Source organism: Odocoileus virginianus, chromosome 20 (genome assembly GCF_023699985.2).
Source record: "Odocoileus virginianus isolate 20LAN1187 ecotype Illinois chromosome 20, Ovbor_1.2, whole genome shotgun sequence".
Lineage (NCBI taxonomy): Eukaryota > Metazoa > Chordata > Mammalia > Artiodactyla > Cervidae > Odocoileus > Odocoileus virginianus.
In genome coordinates this window covers 17890889-17917856 of record NC_069693.1, presented here as the reverse complement: position 1 = coordinate 17917856, position 26968 = coordinate 17890889, and the positions used below count along the sequence as shown (strand labels likewise).

The 26968-nt window shown below is 45.5% G+C and overlaps 1 protein-coding gene across 1 annotated transcript in view; it reads right to left on the bottom strand.

Annotated features, from left to right (window-relative positions):
• The window catches only part of RHPN2 (rhophilin Rho GTPase binding protein 2), a 67717-nt gene that overhangs the window by 1342 nt on the left and 39407 nt on the right, over nt 1-26968 (bottom strand). The window contains exons 5-14 of the mRNA XM_070450998.1: nt 17697-17774; nt 16998-17122; nt 14831-14997; nt 12042-12229; nt 11481-11637; nt 9646-9765; nt 8043-8237; nt 5054-5130; nt 4615-4761; nt 3789-3944 (exon numbers count right to left, since the gene is read on the bottom strand). Coding sequence (XP_070307099.1) covers nt 3789-3944; nt 4615-4761; nt 5054-5130; nt 8043-8237; nt 9646-9765; nt 11481-11637; nt 12042-12229; nt 14831-14997; nt 16998-17122; nt 17697-17774 — 1410 coding nt within the window. The remainder of the gene's footprint in view (nt 1-3788; nt 3945-4614; nt 4762-5053; nt 5131-8042; nt 8238-9645; nt 9766-11480; nt 11638-12041; nt 12230-14830; nt 14998-16997; nt 17123-17696; nt 17775-26968) is intronic.

Genomic DNA, 26968 nt, shown 5'->3' with positions numbered 1-26968 from the left:
AGAAGAACAGTTAAATGGTTATTTGATCTTCCAAATAATGAATTCCTTTTATTCTCAAAACCTGTCTTGATATGCTGTGATTACAGTGAAATGACTATTTTAGGCAGACATATTTTTCTGTTATAGGAAGTAACTTATATACATGATTTAAATTATGAAAGAATGGTTAGATCCCATTTAGCCATTTTTAAAGTGTAGTTAAAAATGGTTAGAAATCAAGATGTCAGAGAAATGACTGCCAAGTTTTGACACTCACATTCTGCACTCATGGCATCCTCTTTAAGTGATATATTTCTGAGATTCAGTGACTAATGCCGATATAGGATTAGGTTCTTAAGAACAAGAACAATTCTTAAGGAATATGCTCAATAGTAGTCATTTAGGCTGGGGACCACTACTCCCTTTTAAAGGTTATTACATTTGAAAAAGTAATACACACTTATGGTCAATAATATGAAAATGCATCAGGTGGACAGTAGGTGTCCCTCCCACCTTTTAGCCCTGTCCACTGAGGTAACCACTATCTGTTACATTTTTAGAAATAACATTCATATACAGGTATTGATATGTGTTAAGTATACAGCACCATTTGTCTTTCCTTAAAAATACACTATGTACACGGGTTTGCACCCTGCTCTCTTCACTTAATGTATCCTGGGTTTCAGCCCACACCAGTAGATACGGCAGCTCAGATGGTAAAGAATCCGCCTGCAATACAGGAGACTTGGGTTCAATCCCTGGGTCGGGAAGATCCCCTGGAGAAGGGAAAGGCAACCCACTCCAGTATTCTTGCCTGGAGAACCCCACGGACAGAGAAGCCTGGTGGGCTACGGTTCATGGGATTGCAAAGAATCAAACACAGCTGAGTGACTAAGCGAGTTCTCTTTAAAGACAACAGAATCCATGGTAACAAGGTTATGATTAAATTTTTCCAGTTTTTTAAACTGATGAAATAAACATAAAATTTACCATTTTAACCACTCATGGCCTTAAGTACACTCACACTGCTATGCAGCCATCACCACCACCCACCTCCAGAACTTATCCATCTTCCCCAAGTGAACTCCATGCCCACTCAACGCTACTGTTAACTTTTGTAGGATTGTGAAGGACTCAAATGAGAAATGGGAAGGAATTTGTTTTCTAAAGACTTCCATGTGAGTTATCATGTGCTAATACTGAGATTACTTTGCTCACAGAATGTTTACTGGCCATCTACCTTGCTCCAGGCACTGAAATCAGGCTGTATGTATAAGCAGACAAACAATATATATCTGAAGCCGTTAGGCACATTGTTCATAATATAAATCCAGGAAAGGAGTTTGAGTGACGCAGCAAGAAAGGAGGGGAATTCACAATAAAATGTCCCTCCTAAGTTTGGCACCTCTGGATGAAGATGCCTCTCCCTTTTCTATTAATATAAAACTGCCCATTAGACTGGTCTGGTGCTTCAGTTGTTACGACTTGGCACTTTGACTGTGGTGGCCTGGGTTCATGGGGAAATAAGATCCCAAAAGCCACACAGCGTGGCCAAAAAAGAACGGGAAAGAAACCCACCCTGTACCTTCAGCAACTTCTCATTCCCTGGTGCCCCAGCCTCTGGCAAGCACTAACCTACATTTTGTTTCTATGAATCTGCCTATTCTGAACATTTCTTAATGGAGTCACACACTCATTCACTCTCTGACCGTCTCTAGTCTGAGTTCTGTTGCCATCTCCCCATGAAAAAGTGTCCTTTGGGGGACTTCCCTGGCGGTCCAGTGGTTAGGACTCTGTGCTTGCAGGGGGTATGGGTTTGATCCCTGGGGGAACTAAGATCCCACATGCCACGCGGTGCGGCCAAAACTGGAAGTGTCCCTTTTCCCTGCTGCCAGGCACAACAAACACAGCTCTGCTTACCTCATTCTCCACCTCTTAGCTGTGTTCAACACAAACCACCACTCTCTCCGGCAGGATTTTCTTCTCTTGGTTTCAGAAGCCCCTTTTTATCCCACCTTCGCACCTACTTTGCACTCCCTTTCGCTCCTGCTTGGGGATCTTAATTCCTCAACCAGGGATTGAACCTGCATCCCCTGCACTGGAAGCGCAGAGTCTTAACCACTGGACCACTAGGGAAGTCCCCCATATGTGTTTGTACCCCTTCACATGGCTGGATCTTCCTGACCCCCAGATGCTTGTGGTGTCTCTTCGAGGTTTAGTCCTCAGCCATCAACCCCTCCAGGATTTCATTTAGTGTCTTATAGCTTGAAACATCATCTCTATGCTGATGATCCTCAAATATTTATTTCTAGCTCTGACATTTTCCGCGAACTAAAGACGTGACTACTCAGCTGCCTACGTCACCTTGATGTATCTCTTGGGTATCTCATGCACGTGAAACACTCACAGCACAGCATGTGTGTTTTCTCTCCTCTGCCCCCCTCACCCCCGGCCCCAATTTCCCATTATAATGAAAAATGATGCAGTTGTTCAAGCCAAAAATCAAGGAGTCCTCCCTCTGTCTGCCATCTTTTCTACACAACTCATCTACAAATTTGTCAGCTCTACCTCCAGGTTAAGTCACAGGCACATCCACCTCTCCCCACCTCCACTGCCTCCCCCTAGTGTAAAGCTGCTAACATCACTGGCCTGGGTGACTGCCACGGCCAGCTCACTCTGCAGCCACATGGCCAGCCTCCAGGCAGCAAGACAGCCTTCTACAATAAACACCACAGCACATCATTCCCCATCTCAAAAGGCTTCAAACTTCACTGCCAAGGAAGCGCTGCCTGGCTCCCACCTCATTTCCCACCACACTGGCCCTTTGTCACGATGCTCCAGCTGAAAGGCATTTTAGTTCCTCTAGCAAGTGAAGCTCCCTGCCAGGGGGTCTGGTAACTGCACCTGTTGGTGCCCCTGTCTATATGCTCTTTTTTCTTGGGGTGGGAGGGTGGGCACGCTTGCTGCGTGGTATGTGGGATCATAATTCCCCAACCAGGGATTGAATTTGCACCCACTACATTGGAAGTGCTGAATCTTAACCACTGGACCACTAAGGAAGTCCCCATATGCTTTGCTTATATCTCTTCACATGGCTGGTTCCTCCTGACACTCAAGCCTCAGTGCAGCCCTGCCCAGGAGCCCTTCCCAGCCCCAATCATCCTAGCCCATTACATATGTTATTTCCTTCACAGCACTTACCAAAATCACAACTACTCCTTTACTTATTTGTTGCCAGCTTTGTGGGATAGGACCTTATCTTATTTCAGCTGGCGCTCCAACACCTGAGAGGGGCCTGGCATACAACTGATGCCCAATCAATAGTTGCTGAATGAATAAATGCATACTGTTCTATACAGAAGTATCCAAGGTACAAAATTAAATGCAGCGTGACTGCGACAGTTCCTCCTCCTTGGGGACACAAAAGGATAGAACTATGCACGTGAACTTGCACAGTTCAGACACGTCCCAGGATCTCACAGGAAAAGTGCTAACACTCCTGAGAAGAGCATCTTCCACACACCTTCTGTACTATTTGAATATGTACATTTTTTAACCATAACTATGTATCACTTTTGCAATGGAAAAGGATTTAATCAGAAAGGTAGATGAATTGGTTAAGCTTTCCAGTGATTTCTCTGACCCAAGTTGAACGCATTCTCAGTGATGACAAACTTGGGAGCTCAGTCATTTGTGGCATGTTACAAACGCAGGCAGGAGGCAGGGGGCCTGGTAAAAACCTCTGAGGCTGAACTCACCCTGACTTCACTCCACATCACTATTTACTGCCAGGGGATATCAGCACTCACCACGGACGATGTGGCATCCAGGAGGCTCACGACCTTCATCTCAATGTCATTCTGGCCAAAGCTCTTCAGCATCTTCATAACCTCACTCACCGTCAGCCACTTACAATCAACATCTTGAATGGAAACAATATAATCCCCTTCCTTGGTTCCTGCCGCCTAAAAAAAAATATGATTTCAATACAGGTCAATGTTCTGTTCAGCGAAATCCCTGAAGTAGTTCCCAAGTTCATTAACAAAATAGTTATCTGCGTAAGTTAACTTCAAGAAGGCAAAAATTGTGGTGGGTGTGGAGGGTGTAGGAGGGTGGCCCAAGACAGATGGATACATGAATACAAATAGCTGATATATTTTGTTGTACAGCAGGAACTAACACAACATTGTAAAGCAATTATACTCCAATTTAAAAGAAAAAAAGGCAAAAATTAATTTGTTTCTCTTTGGGCAAGAAAGGTATGAAAGGCCTTTCACATAAAACCAGGCCTTTTACAAAGAGGAACCCTAAATCCAATCACCCCACATATTTGTGTGGGCAGCGCTCTTTACCCTGGTAGCTCAGATGGTAAAGAATCTGCCTGCAAAGCAGAAGACCAGGTTCTATCCCTGGGTTGGGAAGATCTCCTGGTGAAGGGAATGGCTACCCACTCCAGTATTCTTGCCTGGAGAATCCCATGAAAGGGGAGCCTGGCGGGCTACAGTGCATAAGGTCACAAAGAGTCAGACATGACTGAGCAACTAACACTTAACACTTAACTCTGTACTTTACCAGATTGACTGTCTGCAAAGGTGCCGTGAGTTTTGCTTCCAATCTAAAAGGATCCATGCTTACCGCAGCAGAGCAGTAGGGATCCAGGAAGTGGACTTGAACTGGGGAGTTTCCTCTCAGGGTGAACCCCAAGTCCCCTTCTTCTGCAGTGAAGTGAATACTTCGAGGAGCCGTCCATCTCTTGTTAGCCGAAAACACAGATAAAGGACCCTTGGGAATAGAGCATCATTAGGTTAGGATCTGAAGGCTGAGTCAGGCATTTGAAAGCTAAAGGAAATGATGCCTTGTCATCCTTTCAGATTTTATTCGGCTCTGCTCAAGAGACTCATGATGCCATCTGCAATAGTCTGTGCTACAACGTCATACAAGAACGTTCATTGCCATTTTCTCTAAAAGATCGATAATATTTAAAACAAAATTATGTCATATAGCATCTCTACATACTTGCAACTTATAAAACAGCCTTTCCCTCAAGTCATTATGAAATAAATGTTCAACATACCAGCTTTTGGAAGAAGTCCGTTACTGTCACTTTAGAGAACTGTGGGAGTATAATTTCAACTTCTCGCTCAGTTTTAGCTGGAAAAGAAGGTTAAAAGTAAAAGCATAAATGATTCTGTAATTGAAAGTCATTTTTGAAAACTCAGGCCTAAGTCCACTTGGGTATCTACTATGAGCTATACCCCGCTCGGGGGCTGGGACAGATAGTGACATAAGACAAATTCCCTGCCTTCAAGGGAGCTTATTTGCGTTCTAGTGCAGCATCCCCAGCCTTTTTGGCTCTCGGGACCCATTTTGTGGAAGACAATTTTTCCGTGGATCAGGGGGCAGAGGTGGTTTCAGGATGATTCAAGTGTGTTACATTTATTGTGCACTTTATTTCTATTTTATGGCAATCTCAGGATATTCTGCCTTGACTTTAGGGTTAGGATTCATGCTCCTACAAGAATTTAATGTTGCAGCTGATCTGACAGGAGATGGAGCTCAGGCAGCAATGCAAGCGATGGGGAGCGGCTATAAATACAGGTAAGACTTTGCTGGCTCGCCCCCTGCTCACCTCCTTCTGGGAGGCCTGTTTCCTAACAGGCCGTAGCCTGGTACTGGTCTGTGGCCCAGGGGCTAGGGACCCCTGTTCTAGTGGACATCCTCTGATACTCATAAAATCCTACTGAGAAGTAACTTACATTTCAGGTGTGGCTGTTAGGGAAATACCATGCTTTCAACACTAAGTTTTGGGCAAGACGTGCTTCCTCTTTTCATTATTAACATGCAATGTGAAGATTTCACAGTGAGAAGTGGATTTGCCAAATCATGTGCATAAATAGCTAAAGAGCTCCACCATCAAATTCATGGCACTGCAGCCATGATATTAAAAGACACTTGCTCCTTGGAAGAAAAGCTATGACACCTAGACAGCATATTAAAAAGCAGAGACATCACTTTGCTGACAAAGGTCTGTACAGTCAAAGCTATGGTTTTCTCAGTGGTCATGTACACATGTGAGAGTTGGACCATAAGATTTGGATGTCTAAGTGCCATAGACTTGGACCAAGGCTGAGCATTGAAGAATTGATGCTTTTGAACTGTGATGCTAGAGAAGACTCTTGAGAGTCCCTCGGACTGCAAGGGGATCAAACCAGTCAATCCTAAAGGAAATCAATCCTGAATATTCATTGGAAGAACTGATGCTGAAGTTGAAGCTTCAACACTTTGGCCATCTGATATGAAGAGATGACTCATTGAAAAAGACGCTGATGCTGGGAAAGATTGAGGGCAAGAGGAGAAGGGAGTGACAGAGGATGAGATGGTTGGATGGCATCACCAGCTCAATGGACATGAGTTTGAGCAAACCGAGGGAGATAGTGAAGAACAGGGAAGCCTGGCATGCTGAGTCCATGGGGTCACAAAGAGCTGGACACAACTTAGCAACTGAACAACAATAAGCCAACCCTTCCCACGAGGCTAGTCAGTGTCTATCAAAGGATCCCAGTGCAGGCTAAGAATTCCACACATAAATGAGCCTCAGCATAATAAAGACCACATATGACAAGCCTTGAAAAGTTCTCCTCTAAGACAAGGAACAAGGCAGGGATGCCCACTCTTACAACTTTTATTTTACACGGTACTGGACGTCCTAGCCATAGCAATTAGACAAGGGAAAAAAAGAAAAATTAGGCATCCAAATCGGAAAAGGAATAAACTGTGTGCAGATGACATAATGCCACAAATAGGGAACCCTAATTGTTCAGTAGCTGAGTCATATCTGACTATGCGACCCCCATGGACTATATTTGAACTAACGAATGAATTCAGTAAAGTTGCAGGATAAAAAATCAATAAACGGAAATCCGGTATATCTATTCACAAATAACAAACTACCAGAAAGAGAAATTAAGAAAACAATCTAATTTACAATTACATAAAAAATAATAAAATACATAGGAATAAATTTACCCAAGGAAGTGAAAGATCTCTATACTGCAAACTATAAGACACTGATAAAAGAAACTGAAGAAAACACAAATAAATGGAAAGATATTCCATGTCTGTAGACTAGAGAAGTTATATTGTTAAAATGTCCCACTGTTATATATATATAATATATTTATATAATATATATGTGGATTTTGTTATAATATCCAAAGCAGTCTACTGATTCAATGCAATCAGTATCAAAAATCCAATGGCATATTTAACAGAACTAGAACAAATAATTCTAAAATTTGTATAGAACCACAAGAGATCCCAAATAACCAAAACAATCTTGAGATAAAAGAACAAAGCTAGACCTCCAGCATGAAATCATGCTCCCTGATTTCAATTATAGTATGAAGTTACAGTAATCAAAACAGCATAGCATGGGTACAAAAACAGACACACAGATCAGTGAAACAACACCTTCCAAGATCAAGCCTTGGAGGAGGAATAAGGATGCAGGTGGCTTTCAAATCATGCAGTCGAAGGTAACAGACAGATAGCAAAGTACAGATTTCCATTAAAATGGTGGTATGTGGGTGGGTGTGGAGCATAGGGAAAGTGTCAAGGTAAAAGGCAGTTCCTGGAGTCTCCTGACCATCAGTAATGGCTACAACCCCAGAGGAGGTCATGAGACTTCAAGGAAACTACAGGAAGGACACCATGGAGAGGAGACCCTCAAGAATGCCAAGAGGGGAGACTGGGATTGGGCAAGGCAGTCAGTGAAGAGTGGGAAGGAAAGTCGGAGCACAACCAAGGTGGCAGGGCCCTGACATCACAGGTGGCGATGTGAGGGGCAGGAGGGGGTCAGCTGCCACTAAAGCATCAACAAAGACCATAAAGGAGGCCCTAGATCTGAGAATGAGAGGGTAAGGACTCCAGGGCAAGAGGAGCACAGAGCCCTGTACCAATACCCAGCACACAGCCAGGGTTTGCCCCCCACCCCTGCAGGATGAGCACTTGAACAGCCCTGCCTCTCATGCAGCGCACTCTGCACTATCACCCACACCACTCACAGATGATGTCAGGGGCATCGGTCAAGTTCAGGAGGTCATCATCCTCCCGCAGCTGAGTGTACTTAAGCTGGGACCGCTGGTGTGCCGCAGACAGCACCTCCTGCAGCACCTCGATGTTGCGGAGCTTCTTGCACAGGCTGGCCTCCCTCATGGACTCCTCGTGGTGGGTAATAGCTCGGCACAGATGGGATTTCCCTGCCACAGAAAATCAACACCACCGGTCACATGTAATAAACTGCAACATGAGTACATCATGGAGAGCCTGAGTGCCCAAGGATCTGGCCAGAAAGGTGGACATTCTCTTTCCTGAAGGATCCGCCTGAAAGGCTTCAGTCCCTCTGAAATGTGTATGCAGTATGCTCACTTGTGTCTATAGAACTATCATTCAGCAAACATTTACCAAATGTTCTAGGCATTAGAGATAAAGCAAAAGCTAGCCTTTTGCCTTTTCATTGAGTTTGCAAGATAGTGATTGAAGACAGAAAATTAACAAGCAAAGAAATGTATAATGGGTCATGTGGCATTAAGGTTCTGGAGAAAAATAAAGCAGAAACAAAAATAATAGGCAGATGTAGTACTTGAGAAGATGGGGAATGAGGGGTCACCCTTCTGTGATGTGTGATCAGAAAAGGCCTTTTAGGAGGTTAACTTTTAAGAACTAGAAGAAGAGAGCAAGTGCAAAGGCCCTGGGACAGGAGCATGCCTGAATGTTTAAGGACAACAAGGGGCTTGGAAGTTTCGCTGGGGAGAATGAAGGCTGCAGAGAAGGATGGAGAATGAGGCCAGAGAGGAACAGGGGCCTGACCATGTCCAACCTCAGAAGTGCAGGTGAAGACTCCTATCCTTCTCTGGGTGGGATGAGAGCATGAGGGCTCCTAGCAAAAAGCTAGGCAACCTGTGTGACCTCTCTCTCCTCAAATGAAAACTGGGGATCATACCACATCTATCTCATAGGTGTGGGTGAGGTTTAAGCACGTCAATGTCTATTAAGCAGGCACCATGTAAGCATGGCTTGGACCAGGGTGGTAGGTAAGAAGTGATCAGATTTGGGTTGTTTTTCTAAATAGAGTCAACAAGATTTGCTAATCAAAGATGGGCGAGAAAGAAAGATGAAGGTAACGAGTGAGTCCTAGGTTTCTGACCTGCAAACCTAGAAAGATGGAGTCACCATCACTGAGATGGGGAAAGTGCGTGTGTGGGATGGGGGGCAAGTTTGAGCGGTGGAAGCACTCAGGTTTGGACACAGAAAACTTGCCCTGAGGTCTGTTACCAGTTCTTAAGTGTGGCCTACGAAATGTGTGCTTCCAGAATAGGATGACCAAGGGCCATCCCCTGACCACTAGGGAGCTGGAAGACTGCCAAGCTCTGGCTCCCCTGTGGGCGGGCTGGGCGCACAGAGAGCCCATGGGAACGCAGCTCTGGACGCCTGCTGAGGCTAGAGGACTATGCCTCCTGGTTTCTGAATCCAGAGTGGCTACAATGACTCGGAAGACCTCCTCCTCAGGCCCTGCCCTGGCAACCCGTCTGGGGTTGTCGGTGAGTGGGAGCGGCTGGGTGGGTCAGACGGGACACAGCGGGAGGGAGCAGGAGAGCCAACACGCACCCAGTAGTTGGCGCTGATGAACATTCCTCAGGGTGGCCAAGGGTGTCAGTCCCTCTGGCATGTGGCCGTAGAGCTGGGACAGGCACTTCTCCTGGTGGTCCTCATCTTCACCAGGCTTCACTGCAACAGGAACCGCAAGACAGATCTTTTCTCATGGCCGTGGCACAGCCTTTATGCACGGTTCCACAGACCCACTGGGAAACCCCGCTTTCAACTGCATCCCCAGCTCAACAAGGCACTTGGGGTAATAGGTCTCCTTTCTACCCCTGGCCACACCCAGGCAATCCAGCCCAAGGTCTTTGTGCAGGGGGGCCAGTCTGTCTTTAGGGGCTTATGATTTGGCTCCGAGCCCCTGATCTCTACCTCTTCCTAGTCACTCATTTCATGAACCTCTAAGCACAGCACCACCTTAAACCTCTGAGGGCCTCCCTGCCTGCACCCTCCCTGGCATATGTCCATTCCTAACCTCACCAAGTCACCCACCGCTACCTCAACAGCCTCCGTTCCAGGACCCAGTTACATCCTGTTCTCACTCTAGCTGTCCTCTCCCTCCTCGTTCCACTGGAAAAGTCCCCCTCAGAGTCCCAAGTCTAACTCACATGGCAATGCCTGCCTCGGAGGAACCTCCATGACTATACCAAGGACTCCAACCTCTGCCCCATTTGTGTTCCTACCTCAATGACTGAAGCACTGTATTTCTATTGGTTTACCCGATTTGTCCTGCTCAAAAGACTATAATATTCTCAGCAGGAGCAGCTAACACAGAGAGCCCTTCACATATGGAGCACTATTCAGCTTTGCAGAGAGGCACTTAGTTTTCACAACAGTTTGTGAGATAGGATCTCTTCATATTCCCGTTTTATAGATGAGAAAACTGAGGCACAGAGCAGCTAAGTAACTTGCCCAAGATCACCTAGCTAGTAAATGACAGAGCTGAGATATGAACCCAGGCAGTCTGGCCCCAGAGGATAGCCTTTCCATTACTTGGAGGGCTGCCTTGATGAGCACGAATTGCAACAAAAGTCCCTTCCCCACCTACAACCTCAGATCAGAGCCAAGACTAGGGGCAGGAGAGTGAGGCATTCACCCTAGGCTGAAAATTTAAGCAGGTACCCTAAACCCAGCCATCAAGATATATATGATAGTTTAATATAATGTTCTAAGTATCAAAATTAATGCAAAAATATTCATGATGAACATCAAATTTCCTTTGTTTCATGCTCCAATGTGACTCAGCATACCACTGTTATTATCTGCATCGTCATTTTCTTTTATTAATTTGTTTTTGACCACACCACACAGCATGTGGGATCTTAATTCCCTGACCAGGGATCAAACACGCGCTTCCTGAAGTGGAAGCATGGAGTCTTAACCACTGGACTGCCAGGGAAGTCCCAACCGGTGTCTTCATTTATAAAGTTTTAATCACCATGGATTTTTGCCCCAGTTTTGATTCATCTACAATTACATGTTAAAACATTATCTCAATTACTGAGTTCACGGGCATCCCCTTAGATCTTGTGTTTGAGGTGAGTATCTCCCTGATCTAGCCCTGGTCCTAGATTCCAGGTGAAATATCATCTCCATGAAGCTGTCAGCTCCACCCCAGGCAGAAGAAATACTACCCCCTCCCCCTCCCACAGCAGTACCACATCAACCCTAATCCCACCCTGTGTGACAGCTGCCTTGGCCCACGTGTAACCCCCACCCTCAGCCCCCAAGCTGTTGAGCATCTCTCAGGCAAGCAGAAAGCTCTTGCTCAGCTCAATATCACCCAGAGGCAGCAAGCCTGCAACCCTGACCAAAGCCCGGAGCCCCAGGCTGCCCAGCCTTACGCTGGTGGTCGATGAGCAGGGTGGCTGTGAAATAGTGGGCCAGGGCTTCATAGTGGTGGGCCTTCACACAGGCCAAGCTGGCCCAGGAGTACGGGATGTTCTCCTTCACCGGCTCCTGGTTCATGGCCGTGTGCAGCTGCCGATAGACTTCTCCCACCTAGAACGGAAGGAACGCCGGGAGTGGGGAGCCTGGCACAGGGGCACTCACGTATCCGGGCTGCAGAAAAAGAGCCCTTTCTTCTCTGTGGAGGCCCCTGCCAGAGGCCGCTCCACAATCTGGGAGCTATTCCAAGGGCTCCCGGTGTTGTCAGTGTCAGAGTTAACAGGGAGACTGGGCCACCATCATTATGCTGGTTTTTAGGCTCAGCTACAGATGGAATCAGTGATCCGTATCTGAAACACTGACTTGCCAACAAAACGCAAGCCAGCGCTCTGGCCAGCCAGGGCGGGCATGCTGCCCAGGTCATGGGCAAGCTGCCGTGGGAAGCCCCTGCTGCCTCCAGTAGGCCCACACCAACACACCCCGCTTGCCCCGAAAGTCGGGGCAACAGCAAGGCTTACCTTGGCCGCTTCCTGGGCCACCTTTACCAGGAGGAAGAACTCGTTCTGGAGCCCAGGGAGGCAGACCTTCTCAAACGTGCTTTCCTGGGCTTGTGCCAGCATCATTTTGACCAGCACAGTGAGCATGGCGGGGCTCATGTCGTAACTTGGAGTGTGCGTAAACGTCTCCTTCAGGTAGTTTAAAACCCCTGCAATCGGAATTGTTTTGAGCATTAGGGATATCCTATTTATTTATTTTTTTTATATCCTATTTATTTCACCATGCTGCTCAAGAACATAAAAAATGATGAAGCAAAAATATGAAACTAGTGTCCCAAAGAATCTTTAGAAAACTCTGATTCTCAACCACCATAAGAGCCAGCAATTCCACTCTTAGGTATAACCCCACAGAATTGAAAGCAGTGAATTAAACTGATATTTATAAAAGAATGCTTATGGCGGCATTATTCCTAGTAACCAAAAGGTACAAACAACTCAACTGTCCATTGACATTGGAGATTCGGGGATAAATCAAGTGTGGTATATACACACAATGGAATAGTTTCAGCCTTGGGACTTCCCTGGTGGCCCAGTGGCTAAGACTTCATACTCCCAGTTTGATCCCTGGTTGGGGAACTAGATCCCACAGGCCGTAACTAAGATCAAAGATCCCTTGTGCCGCAACTAAGACTGGGGCAGCCAAATAAATAAAATAAATATATATTTTTTTAAAGGCAAGGGCTTCCCTGGTGGCTCAGTGGTAAAGCATCTGCCTGCCAATGTAGGAGACATGGGTTTGATCTCTGGTCTGGGAAGGTCCCACATGCTGCTGAGCAACTAAGCCCCCTCACCACACCTACTGAGACTGTGCTCTAGAGCCCAGGAACCACAACTACTGAGCTCACATGCTCTAGATCCCATGCTCTGCAATCAGAGAAGCCACTGCAATGAAAAGGCGTTGCTTGGCAACCAGAGTACCCCTCCCCCTCCCCGGCTCACCACAACTCGAGAAAAGCTCACACAACAATGAAGACTCAGCACAGCCAAAAATAAATAAATCAATCTTAAAAAAAAAAAGTCAATTCTGACACATGGTACAACACAGATGAAGACATCACGCTACGTGAAGTAGGTCCATTACACTGAGATGAGGTATCTGGAAGCGTCAAATTCATGGACACACCTGGGCTGGACGGGGGAGGCAGTGGGGATATTGTTTAATGGGACAGAGTTTCTGTTTGGGGTGATAAGAAAAAGTTCTGGAGATAGACAGCTGCGTAACAGTGTGGCTATACTTGATGCCAACAAACTACTCCCAAAAATGATTACCGTGGTAATTTTGTTATGTATGTTTTACCAGTAAGAAAACTTTTGTTTTCCAGTTCTCTTCCAAAACATTTACATCTGCGTCAAGCAAGGAAACCAGCCTGCTCCCTTGTCCATTCCTGTCTCGCCTGGACCATTGTGAGAAATTCCGTACGTGACTAGGCATTTGAGGGAAGTGAAGGAAGACAGAATGACTAAAGGGCTCACAGGGGGTCATGCTCAACTCTTAACCTCGGGGTCATTCAGAAATTCAAGGCTTTTCTCCAGGACCTCAGGAAAGATCAACTCAGTCACTCTAGGGGAAATTTTCATGCTATAGCCCTCAGCTAACTTTCTTATGTGTTAGAAAAGTGTCACAGCATTAACTGACAAATCAACCTAGAGCTGAAATAAAACCTCCTAGCAAAATCCCATCTGACTGGTTCCTCTGGTTTTGCCGCAAAGCACAGCTGCCCTGCAGGAGGAAGGCCACGGCTGCAGACGGTTTGCACCTCTCTGGGGCCCACTCTTACTCTGTTCTCAAGCTTCGTTTTGTCCACATCTCTGGAATCTTAGAGACAGGCATACCCGCTTCAGATTCTTCAGAAAGAAAGATGAGCCCAGAAAAGAATTTACAGCAAAAGAATTCAACTCCCACATGAAATTTCAGCGTGGTTTTTTCTCCCAAGGGATCTGTCACTTTAACCAAACAGCATCATGACCAGCCCCCTATACAGCAAAGCCACGGTTCTTCCCAGCCTTGCAGAGGAAAGTGAGATACCCCCAAAAATTTTCTGTCAGGGGTAACACCCCAAAGGAGAGTGACAAGGACCGGCACAGAAAGAAACTTATTATGGAGCCAGCTCGGGGCATCACACGGTGGTCAGCATTGTGGCCGCTTCTGCCTACAATCCCTGTGCCAACTCCTCAGGACACAGCTAGAGGGGAGTCAGCCAGGACCCTTGAGCGCCCATGAGGCAGGCCTAACCACTGCACCCATGGGCTGCCAACCACCCCCGCTCCTCTATAGGCTGGTGCTAAGTGGCACTTAGCAGGGAGCCAAGAAGAGCAACTATGGGTGAGCAAGTTTCTCAGAATGCACATAACAAAGGCACGGATGGTAACACTCTGATGAGGCACGCTGCCGGATGAAAGAAAAAAGAAAAAGCCTCCATTCTCACCGCTTGAGAAAACTTATTCTCTTCTTCAAAACTGTGTTCAAAGACACAGTTCATCCACTACCATCTGTGGGGCCACTCATTCGGAAAAGATTAATCATTAACCACTGTGTACATGAGCCACAGTCAGACGGAGACGACCGGGTTTGCGCCAGGAAGCAATTTTCCTGATGGGAAGAGCCACCAGCTCCGGAAGCTGGCCGGGCCCTTTCAGGCTCCTCAGGCCAAGCATGGGCCTGGCAAGGATCTACAGACCCCCTTCAGCTGGGGTACCAGGGCCACCTGGCAGAGCCAGAGCTCTATCTCAGTGCCTCCTTGGAGACGTACCTGCGGCTCTCTGAAAGGCATCCACTGTGCTCTCCAGCCCGGCTTCTGTCTGCCGGTTGCACCGGGTGCCGATCTGTGTATAGAGGGCTCCGATGTTAAACAGGATGCTGGCCTTCTCCAGCAGCAGGTTCTGTTGGCTGACCGGAACCCCGGTGAGGGAGTCATACCTATTTAAAAGAAACATCTTTTGAGACTATGGTTCCCTTGGCTAGTGAGTGCCATTTTGGGGATAAAAACGGACAAAACTTATTTCTTGAATAAAACTCAAAGATGCACATGCAATGAGGCTTTTATCTCAAGCAAGACAATGGGCCTGCTCATACTGTTAAGATGCCCACAAGCACAAACAGAAACAAGGCTTCTCAACCAGGATGTCCTTCCGTAGGTGAATGGACATACAAACCGTGGTACAGCCACACAGTGGAAAACTATGCAACACTTAAATTAAAAAAAAAAAAGAAATGAACCATCAAGGCATAAAAAGACTCAAGAAACCTTAAGTGCGTGTGACTAAGTGAAAGAAGCCAATCCGGAAAGGCTACATACTGTATGATCCCAACTATATGACATTCTGGAAAAGACAAAACAATAGAGACAAAAAGAATCAGTGGTTGCCAGGGTTGGGGACTGCAAAGGGGTGGGGATGTCTAGGTGGAGAGCAGAAGATTACAGGGTAATGAAGCTATTCTGTGTGATACTATAACGTGGATACATGTCATTGTTGTTTAGTCGCTAAGTGATGTCTGACTCTTTTGCGACCCCATGGTCTGTAGCCCGATAGGCTCCTCTGTCCATGGGACTTCCCAGGCGAGAATACTAGAGTGGGTTGTCATTTCCTTCTCCAGGGGATCTTCCCAACCTGGGGATCGAACCCACGTCTCCTGCATTGGCAGGGGGATTCTTTACCACTGAGCCATCCTGGAAGCCCATGTGTCGCGTACACCACCAACAGGAACTGTAAACAGTGGGTGCTGGGTGATGGGCAGCCAATGTCAGTACATCAGCTGTAACAAATATAACACTCTGGTGGTGGATACTGACGGGAGGAGGTGGTGGGTGTGCAGGGGCAGAACTCCCTGTACCTTCCCTTCAATTTTACTATGAACCTGAAACTGCTCTAAAAAATAAAATGTATTTTTTTTTTTAAAAAAGGCTTCTCCTAAATGAAATGTAGCAATTACTAACCCCTCATAATTCTTCCTGAGGCCTTAAAGACTCAGGATATGTTTTAAAGTTCATACATTGACCAGGGTATAGATATGGAGCTTCTCCCTAATTCAGAACCAAGAAGTCACATTTGGAGTTTTCACTCATGTGCAGGCAGCTAACACACCTTCAGGAAAAGTCATCTGCCCTTCCTTTCAAAAGCAAGCATCAAGAGCCATCTGCTGTGGTGAAATTTAACTCTGAATATGGTTCTCAGCTACTAGGATTTACTTTCATTTCACATACTCCTTGGGCTTCCATGGCGGCTCAGATGGTAAAGAATTCACCTGTAATGCCCTGGTCAGGAAGATCCCTTGGAGAAAGGAATAGCTACCCACTCCAGTATACTTGCCTTGGACATCTCATGGACAGAGGAGACTGGCGGACTATAGTCCATAGGGTCAGAAAGAGTCGGACAAGACTGAAGTGACTAAGCAACGTACTGCTAAGCAACTCAAAGAAGAGGTGTAGCATCCCCAAGATATTTCAACAGCACTAATCATGAAAAGTACCAACTCTGGGGAAGAATCAAAGATTCTGCTTCAGCTTTAATAGATCTGATCTACTTCTGTTTGCTCCCCTGGTCATTGGGAGAAAACTTGATTCCCACCCCCATCCCATCTGGGACATTGTCAGTTCTACCTCAGAGCCCTGGTGTTTCCCTCATGATAAAATGAACACACACACACACACACACACACACACACACACACACACACACACGCAAAGGCCTCCCCTCCTCGGCTCACTTGCTCTGAGAAGCAAGAAGACACTGTCTGTTGGAGCCTTCTCCCTGCGGGAGGTTTGTTCATAAACAGACCCCGGTTTATCCACACATCTCCAGGCTCTCCTGCATTCATGGGGCAGCTAGAAGGAGGGGGCTGCAGTGCAGAGGAGCCTCGTGTGGGGCGGAGGCTCCCCAGTGTGGCTGGAGACAGAAAGCCCCAGCTCAGGCACCTACCAGGTAAACAGGATCCCCATCTGTCGGGTGGGTGGGAAGAATCGGCTCTCGACAAACCCCAGCTGGATGAAGTAACTCATCAGCAGCTCTACTCCCGCCCCATTTCGGCTGGGCGTCCGACAGGCCTGAAAGGACAAGAACCACCGCAGGGGTGACTGGGTGAGCAGAGAGCAGATGGACGGGCCAGGAAGGTGCTCACACACAGTTTCTTTGGAGCCTGGGCCCCGCTACTGGCATAATGAACTCTAGGAGAGCTGGGAAAGGCTGGGAGGAACTCATGAGTCCTGGAACCCAGCCCCAGACATGCATGTCTGTCTCCTCTGTGGTCTTCTTTCATGGCAAGAAGATGAATGGATGTTTCCGACAGCCCCTCCCTTTCACCCCCAACCACCAGCAATTCTACCCAGACTTCAGGTGCAACAATGGGATCATCAGAAGACTGGACAACCTCTAATCATAGCCAGTATCCTCTCCATTTTGCTGCACATGGAAACGTACTTGTCTCACATCCATGTCTGTCTCCTATGTGGTCTTCTTTCGTGGCAAGATGAATGGATGTTTCCAACAGCCCCTCCCTTTCACCCCCAACCACCAGCGATTCTACCCAGACTTCAGGTGCAACAATGGGATCATCAGAAGACTGGACAACCTCTAATCATAGCCAGTATCCTCTCCATCTCGCTGCACATGGAAACATACTTGTCTCAAATCCATGAGATCTGCTATTTCATCTTCATAGAGGTAGCTGTCTTCACTGTAATGTTCCAGAATAAAATCCTGCAAGAAAAAGGAGATACTGTAAGATGTGACTCAAAACCAGAAACAAGTAAAATAGTAATGTCTAAGGTATGCGTGCATGCTAAGTCAATTCAGTCATGTCTGATTCTTTGAGACCCTATGGACTGTAGCCTACCAGGTTCCTCTGTCCAAGGGATTCTCCAGGCAAGAATGCTGAAGTCGGTTGCCATGCCCTTCTCCAGGGGATGTTCCTGACCCAGGGATTGAACCCATGTCTCTTTAATATCCTGCACTGGCTGGTGGGTTCTTTACCACCAGTGCCACCTGGGAAGCCCATAAAAATACAGGTAGAATTCATAAAAATTTATGGTAAAGTGTAGTGGTGGGATTTATTTTCTTAGTTTTATTTACGTATATTTAAAATTATTTTGCTTTTGTTGTTTCTGTTAAAAGGGAAAAAAGTGAAAGTGAAAGTCGCCGAGTCGTGTTTGACTCTTTGCAACCCCATGGACTATAGTCCATGGCATTCTCCAGGCCAGAATACTGGAGTTGGTAGCCTATCCCTTCTCCAGGGGATCTTCCCAACCCAGGAATCGAACCCGGGGTTTCCTGCATTGCAGGTGGATTCTTTACCAACTAAGCTATCAGGGAAGCCAAGTTAAAGGGGAAGTTGTTTTCTATTTAAAAACATATTGGCAGGGGACTTCCCTGCGGTCCAGATTCCCAGCTAAGATTCCCAGCTGCCAATGCAGAGATTGGGGTTCCATCCTTGCTTGGGGAACTAGATACCACATGCTATAACTAAAGGTCCCGCATGCAGCAACTAAGAATTCGAATGCCACAACTAAAGATCCTGCACGTCGCAGCTGACCATCTGCCAAGACACAATGAAGATCGAAAACCCACCCTCCCCCCATGCCACAACTAAGACCCGGTGCAGCCAAATAAATAAATGAATATTTTTTAAAAATTAAAGTGCCTTGGCAGCATAGCGAAGTGACTTGTGTAAGTGAGTGTAAGTTCAATGATGCTAGCAAACATCACAGATATTCGGGGGCTCAGACCTTCACCTTCAGTGGGGACGTCACACATGGCAAAGGCAACTCATATCTGGGGACTGTCATGAGACCTCAGGGTCTGTGATGGGAACCTCTGTGAGGGCACTTCCACAAAGAAAGCACCCCAGTGAGACCCCCCAACTGGGTGCAGTGTTTGATGCTGGCTCTGTGAATTCATTCAGTCAGGAGACACATTGGTAAGCACTGGCAGTGTGCCAGGCAGTGTACCCAGTGCTGGGGCTACTTCAGACAAGAAAACAAAGACTCTGCCCCATGGGCCTTATAATCGCACAAGCGACCACAGACAGTAAGTAGCAGGCATAACCTAGAGCTCCCTGGTGGTCTAGAGGCTGGGATTCACCGCCACGGCCCAGGTTCAATGGTCAGGAAACTGAGCCCATAGGCTGTGCTTCTGCGGCTACTCAGTCACACAGCCGTGTCCGACTCTTTGCGACCCCAGGGACTGTAGACCGCCAGGCTCCTCTGTCCGAGGCGTTCTCCAGGCAAGAATGCTGGAGTGGGTTGCCATTTCCACCTCTAGGGGATCTTTCCCACATAGAGATTGAAACCTCATCTCTGACATCTCCTGCTTTGGCAGGTGGGTTCTTTACCACTAATGCCACCTTGGAAGCCCCCAGCCCCCACTGCCTGCTGCAAACTGTGTGGTGTGGCCAAAATTTCTAATTTGAATAAAAAAGAAATAGGCACAACATAACATATATAAGAAGATGGTTAAGTATTACAGGAAAAAAACAAGAGGAGTATAATGTGTGTGGAGAATGAGTTCTTGCACAACATCCTCTGTAAGTACTGGCTCTCCCTGGCTGCGAAAAGCTGAAGGGAGCGATTGTTGATTACATTTTCCCAAGCAACTGTGAGTATTCTCTTTACATATTTCCTACATTAAAGTCCCTTCTGCTTTTTATATGTTCCTATTTACACATGCACCCATACACCCTCCACTTACAGAAATGGGATTGTAGTGAACGAATATACAACTTGGCTTCCCTATTGTTTTTCTTGAATTGGCACTGTATCAAATGTTTTCCTATGCCACAAAGAATTCTATAACACAGCTTCCAATGGTTATATAATCCTCCAAAGGCACAAAGATACCATTCACTCATTCAACAAATAGAGTACCTACTATGTGCTAGCCAATATGTCCCATGATATTCTTAACCCTCCTTTGTTAAACACATAAATCATGACAGTCCTCCTTCTGCACATCTCTGATTAGTTCCTCAGAATAAATCCTGAGAAGATGTTGTGCCAGTTCCAAGGACATGCAGAAGGCTCCTTTTGTTTTTTCACATGTGTCATTTTTAGCCAACTTTTCTGTTCGCTTTATGATTCTATGATTTTCTTTATGACTTTAAGTGCTGATGTTTGGAATCAGCTCCTCTACTAACAAAGCGACACTGTGTATATTTGAAATGGTTTTCAGATATGATCAATTATGTTACTAGTGACGATGATTATGGTGAGGATGATCTGGGAGACAAAGTTCCTCTAGGGCTTCTCTAGGACTGCATCCATGAGAGCAGCATTGAAGGCCACCACTCAGGTGACTTCCCTGGTAGTCCAGAGCTTAAGAATTTGCCTTCCAAGGAGAGGGATGTGGGCTTGATCCATGGTCAGGGAACGAAGATCCCACATGCCTCGGGGCAACTAAGTCTACACGCCCCAACTACTGAATTCTCTGCTAAGTGAAAGATCCCACACGCCACAACAAAGGCCCTAAGCAGCCCAAAATAAATAAATAAACAAATATTAAAAAAAAAAGAAGACAAAGAAGAAGGCTTGTTCTACTTGATGTTAAAACACATGAAAATTGGACAATGAAACCAAATACGGAGCAGAAACAGCAGCAGATTCGAGAATCAGGTATATAACATAAGCCCACCATTCAAAGAAGAGGAAAAGCCTGGAGCATCCACCAGGTCCAGGCAGGAAGGAGGGTACACACAGCCGTTCCTGATGTGAACTGAAGGGAAGAACTCTTACAGGGATGTGGGTAGGGTTATGGGAAACCACAGGGATGGCGTGGGACCTCCAGAGCCATTAGAACCACAGAGCTTAAGGGCCAAAGGGGAGAAGAGTTAGGAGAACTTGGAGAGGCGGCTGCCTGAGGCGAGGACCCAAATCAGGACGTCCTCTGGTGGGGTGGGGTTGGGGGGAATGCAAAAGGTAGCTAGCTGAGGGAACTGGGGAGTTAAAAGCCCCGCCTTCCCTCTCCTCCCCTCCTCTCATCCCCTCAGCCACACCCAGCAGGAAGTCGGAGAGCAGGAGCCAGGGCTGCCTCCCACACAGAACAGGAGGGAGGGGACCGAGGGGGAAGGAGGGGCAGAGATCGAAAGGACAGCATCCCACATGACACATGGATTCTGTTCGCACAGCTCAGGGGAAACTGGCCACCACTGTGGTGAAAATAAAAACTTGCAGCCCCGGGGCTTCCCTGGTGGGAAGCCAGCGGTTAGGATTCCGCCTTGCCGGGCAGGGGACACCACGAGTCTGATCCCTGGTCCAGGAAGATGCCACCTGCTGCCAGGCAACTAAGCCTGTGCCCCAACTTCTGAGTCGGCACTCTGCAGCCCTAGAGCCACAACTGCTGAGCCCATGGGCAGCCACTCCTGAAGCCCATGAAGCTTAGAACCTGTGCTCCACAACAAGAGAGGCCGCCCCAGTGAGAAGCCCCCCATCACAAGTGCACAGTAGCCCCTGCTCCCCGCAACTAGAGAAAGCCTGCATGCAGCAACAAACACCCAGCACAGCCAAAAAGAAACTAAAAAAAAAAGTTAGCACCCTACCTCTCATTACTCACCCCCCAAACAAACTCCAGATTGACTAGAGACTTAATGTTAAAAATTAAACAAAGCACTGGAAGAAACTACAGCAAAATAAATGTTTCCTTGGTGTGGAGAATGCCTTTCAAGGCAGGGCTGTAAAGGGAAGAACCGTGAAGCTTACTTAACAACATAAAATCTGTTTGAAAAAAAGATTTTATTTTATTTTTTAAACTGGTATGGCTTGTAAAACAAGTTAAAGGCAAGAACATACTGGGAGAAATACTTGTAATCTACATTACCATGGATTACTCTCCTTCATATACAAACGAACTCAAGAGCAACTCTGTGTGGTAAAGGAGACAAAGGCTAGAAATAGGTATTTCCAAGAGGACACATGTAAGGAGCAAATAAACAGAAGTGAGGATGTATTCAACTCTAGAATGTATACAAACAGTAAAGATACCATTTTTGCCTGGCCTCCCAAAATCAAAATGATCAATGATACCCAGCGTAAGTGACAGGGACAGAGTAAAGGACAAAGTAGGTGATTCAACAGTTAATCCCACTAGGGGACTGTAAGTAGAAAAAATATGGGAGACCCCTGTAAGTTAATGATTACTCAGAAAACGTTTAACAACAAAAGCAGGCCACAGGAGCACAAGGCATGCCCCAAAACAATAAAACAATAGTGGCATGAGACCCATATCCTGCCTGGTGAGCTCAGTAAGTTAATGATTCCCAGGACGTGCTCTCTGAACACAGAAGAAAACAATAATTTGTGGACCTAACCTGACCATGTAGGAAGCAGAAAACTCCCCACTCTACCCTGGAGGAGCAGCTGGTGATGGAAGCATGACGTCTACTCAAGAAAGACAAAGTTCTCCCTCTCCCCACTTCTCCTTTGATTACAGAACTGTGGTCCAGTAAGTTCTCAGGGCAAAGCATTTCTTGCCTGCCTGCTTGTAAACCTCACAAGCATCCTATTCTAATGAATCACGTCTCATCTACCTCTTTGCTTCTCACTGAATTCTTTCCTGAATTCTTCTCACTGAATTCTTTCCTGAATTCTTCTCACTGAATTCTTTGTGTGCTGAGACACAAAGAACTGCAGTACCAGAGCTCTTGGGAGCCCCTGAAATGACACAAATGGTTTCAGATGGCGACTGCAGCAGGATTGCAGTAAGAAAAGAAAAGAGGGTCTGGGGTCAGGTCCTAGAAGGCTCATGGGATGCCAGGAGCCAAGAGTTTGGAGGAGCACACTCCACCGATGGCTGTCTGTTTTAGACAGGCTGATCAACCCCAAATGCTTTGGGGCTCTGATCAGGAACCGGGTACAGGTCAAGCGAATGATATTATGGATGTCTAAAGGAAAAACAAACAAAAAACTGGAGGAACGGTGGTAATCAACATGGGTTGCCATAAAAAGGTGGTATGGATGTTTAGAGATGTGGAAGGGATCAGGTGACAATGGAAATAGTATGCAAAAAGAAAGAAATTTTACTGTTTGGATTGCTTCTGACAGGACTGCTTTTACTGTTTGGATTACTTTTCTGACAGAAAAGTCTGAGACTTTTCTTCTATATTCTGTATCTATCCCTGTTAAAACTCAAGTCTGTAAACTTTTCCAACTGTTATTTGTAAACTAATAAATCTGCATTGCAATGTCTATTTTATGAATAAGTTTAAAAATGAAACTGAGATCTCTGAATATGTATAAGTCATGTCTTTCTGTCTTTAGATAATATTGCTGAGGTTAATTTTTGAATGAGCTCAATTTAATTGTCTTTGAAAAAGTAAAGTAAGCACTTGCAAAATAAAACACTTCCAAATATAAGAGAAACTAAGCCAAATGGATTATAGGTTCACATGATTTAAGAAATATGTAATATTAAATTAATATTTGGTATTAAAGTTTGTAGTTTAAGTTTGTTAATTAATATAGATATGTTTTTAGACTCATGAGTATTAAGTATAATATTTTATCTGGGTTTACTAAAAGTTAGTAAGTTCATACTATATTTGTTGTACAATTTGTCAACAAAAAAATTAACCCCTTATTGTCAGACTTTTGCCATCTTGATATCCTTGTAGCATGGCAACAATCTGCTCCTAAATTTAAAAAAAAAAAAAATTAAGATAGATATACAAAAGCTGCAAATTAAACAGTCAGGGATATGGGAAATCCAAGATGGCTGCTTGGCTCTTCCCGGCTCCCTGGCAAACTCCATCTTTTACTTAATGGGTTAAAGCCTTCCTTGGCTACAAAGCTGATGCCATACAATGAAAAATAAAAAGGTTTAAAATGAGCTTTTTTATTTAGGGTATACCTTTTACAATTTTTAGTATTCAAGGCACCTGCTTTATTGGACAAATTAAATATGCCTATGTGATGAACTAACCAGACTTATTTTATAAACAAATTAATCTTAACTTGGCTATCTTTGGTAAAGATGAGGGTAATTTTAGAAAAAAAAGTGTTTTAATAGATATTAAATTTTAGTTTTGCTACCTGAGGTCAGTATCTACTATCTAAAACTCACTTTTCAAGTAACTCTTTGTTGTTATATTACTGTGAAGCCTAACTGAGTTCTTAAAAAGGTATTCTAAACTTGTTTCTAAAGCTGATCCCTGTAATCTATCTTTGGATAAGACTAAATGCTTATAATTTATAATCGGGGATATATGTGTTAGAAAAAAAATCATTTAAAGGATTGTATCTTGCCTAGATCAAAGGCTTCTTATCAAGTATTCTTAAGTACATTATGCTCAAGAAAACTGAAGGGAATCAACTTCCAAGATGTAGGTAGTTTGCTCCTAATTACTCAAAGTGCCCAAGAGAGGACTTCCTGAGCCCTGATGTCAGTCTTCCCCTCCCTCTGACTCTTACAAGTGCTGACCCTTTATTTCCCATCTGCAGCTAGACCAAATCTCGCTCATTGTCAACACCACTGGGATACCCTCTGATTCCTTAGAAACAATTTCTCGGGCATTAACACCTGGTTGGGAGACTGCTTTGGGAGGGATAACATCTAAAGTTGTAAGTACAAATCCTGAATCAGTTACAAGGTAGACTCTGATACAGGAAGGAAACTTTTGGATAGATAACTATTGCTCTGGTGAAACCTGCCATATCCAAGAAAATGGCTGCTCCAGCAAGGGCTGTCTCACAGGTGGGGGCTGCTGCTCCAGTCAGGCTATTATCCCAGGGGACAACACACCCAGGGCTTCCGAGGTGGCTCAGTGGTGAAGAACTGCCCAATGCAGGAGACATGGGTTCTAACCCTGGTCAGGGAGGTCTCCTGGAAAAGGTAATGGCGACCCATTCCAGTATTTTTGCCTGGAAAATCCCATGGACATAGGATCCTGGCGAGCTATAGTCCATGGGGTCACAAAGAGCCAGACATGACTTCGTGACTAAACGACAACAAAATGCATCCAAGAGTGAGGAAAGACCTCCTTTGTATCCCAAGCTATCCAAGGGGCCTATTTTCAGCCTAGCTAGCACGCGCAGCAGCATAAGTTACCAACCAACTGCCTCTGAGAGAAACTTCTGATAGAAATCAAGAAGAAACAGTAAGAGTTTACATGCTTTTTTCAACATCCGATCTAAGTCTGGCAGAGGGTAAATTGGGAAGTTTTTCTGAGATCCCTGAACTTTTCACAAAGGAGTTTACCAGGTTGATCCAATCTTTTGATCTCACCTGGAGAGATTTACAAATCTTATCCCACTGCTGCACTCCTGAGAAAGAACAGCACAAAATACTGGCAGCCAGGGTCCATGCTGACCAAACGGCAGCTCAAGCCCAAGAGGGCCATGCCATACACCACATGGGGAACTATGCTGTTCCTGAGCCAAATCCACAATGAAATCATCAGATCCACTTTGTTGACAGCGACAGATGGGACCATATGATTAATTGTTTAATAGAGGGTATGAAAAAGCTCACAATGGGGGCTTCCCTGGTGGTCCAGTGGTGCAAAAATCCACCTTGCAATGCAGGGGATACAGGTTCAATCCTGGGTCCAGGAAGATACCACATGCCACAGAGCAACGAAGCCTGTGTGGTACAACTACTGAGCCCACCCGAGCCTTAATTATTGAAGCCCACGCGCCGTAGAGCCCGTGCTCCACACATCAGAAGCCACCGCAATGAGAAGAGTAGCCTGAACCACATCGAAGAGTAGCCTCCAGCTCACCACAACTAGAAAAAGCCTGCTTGGAGCCAATAAAATAAAATATACAAATAAAAACAGTCACACCTTGGGGGCAGAAGTTTGTTTTAAAAAGAAAAAGCTTACAATGAAGCCTGTCAACTGTGAAAAAGTGAAAGAAATCCAATAGGGTCCAGATAAAAATCCTACAGTTTTTCAAGGGAGATTAATAGAAGCGTTTTAACTCAAAAATATACACACAACTCCTGCAGCTCAATTCCAGAAAAATAAATGACCCAATCAAAAAATGGGCCAAAGATCTAAACAGACATTTCTCCAAAGAAGACATACAGATGGCTAACAAACACATGAAAAGATGCTCAACATCACTCATTATCAGAGAAATGCAAATCAAAACCACAATGAGGTACCATTATACGCCAGTCAGAATGGCTGCTATTCAAAAGTCTACAAGCAATAAATGCTGGAGAGGGTGTGGAGAAAAGGGAACCTCTTACACTGTAGGTGGGAATGCAAACTAGTACAGCCACTATGGAGAACAGTGTAGAGATTCCTTAAAAAACTGGAAATAGAACTGCTGTACGACCCAGAAATCCCGCTCCTGGGCATACACGCCGAGGAAACCAGATCTGAAAGAGACACGTGTAACAGCCAGGACATGGAAGCAACCTAGATGCCCATCAGCAGACGAATGGATAAGGAAGCTGTGGTACATATACACTATGGAATATTACTCAGCCATTAAAAAGAATTGATTTGAATCACTTGAATCAGTTCTAATGAGATGGATGAAACTGGAGCCCATTATACAGAGTGAAGTAAGCCAGAAAGATAAAGACCAATACAGTATACTAACGCATATATATGGAATATGGAATTTAAAAAGATGGTAACGATAACCCTACATGCAAAACAGAAAAAGAGACACAGATGTACAGAAAAGACTTTTAGACTCTGTGGGAGAAGGCGAGGGTGGGATGTTTTGAGAGAACAGCATTGAAACAAGTATACTATCAAGGGTGAAACAGATCACCAGCCCAGGTTGGATGCATGAGACAAGTGCTCAGGGCTGGTGCACTGGGAAGACCCAGAGGGATGGGATGGGGAGGGAGGCGGGAGGGGGGATCGGGATGGGGAACATATGTAAATCCATGACTGATTCATGTCAATGTATGGCAAAAACCACTACAATATTGTAAAATGATTAGCCTCC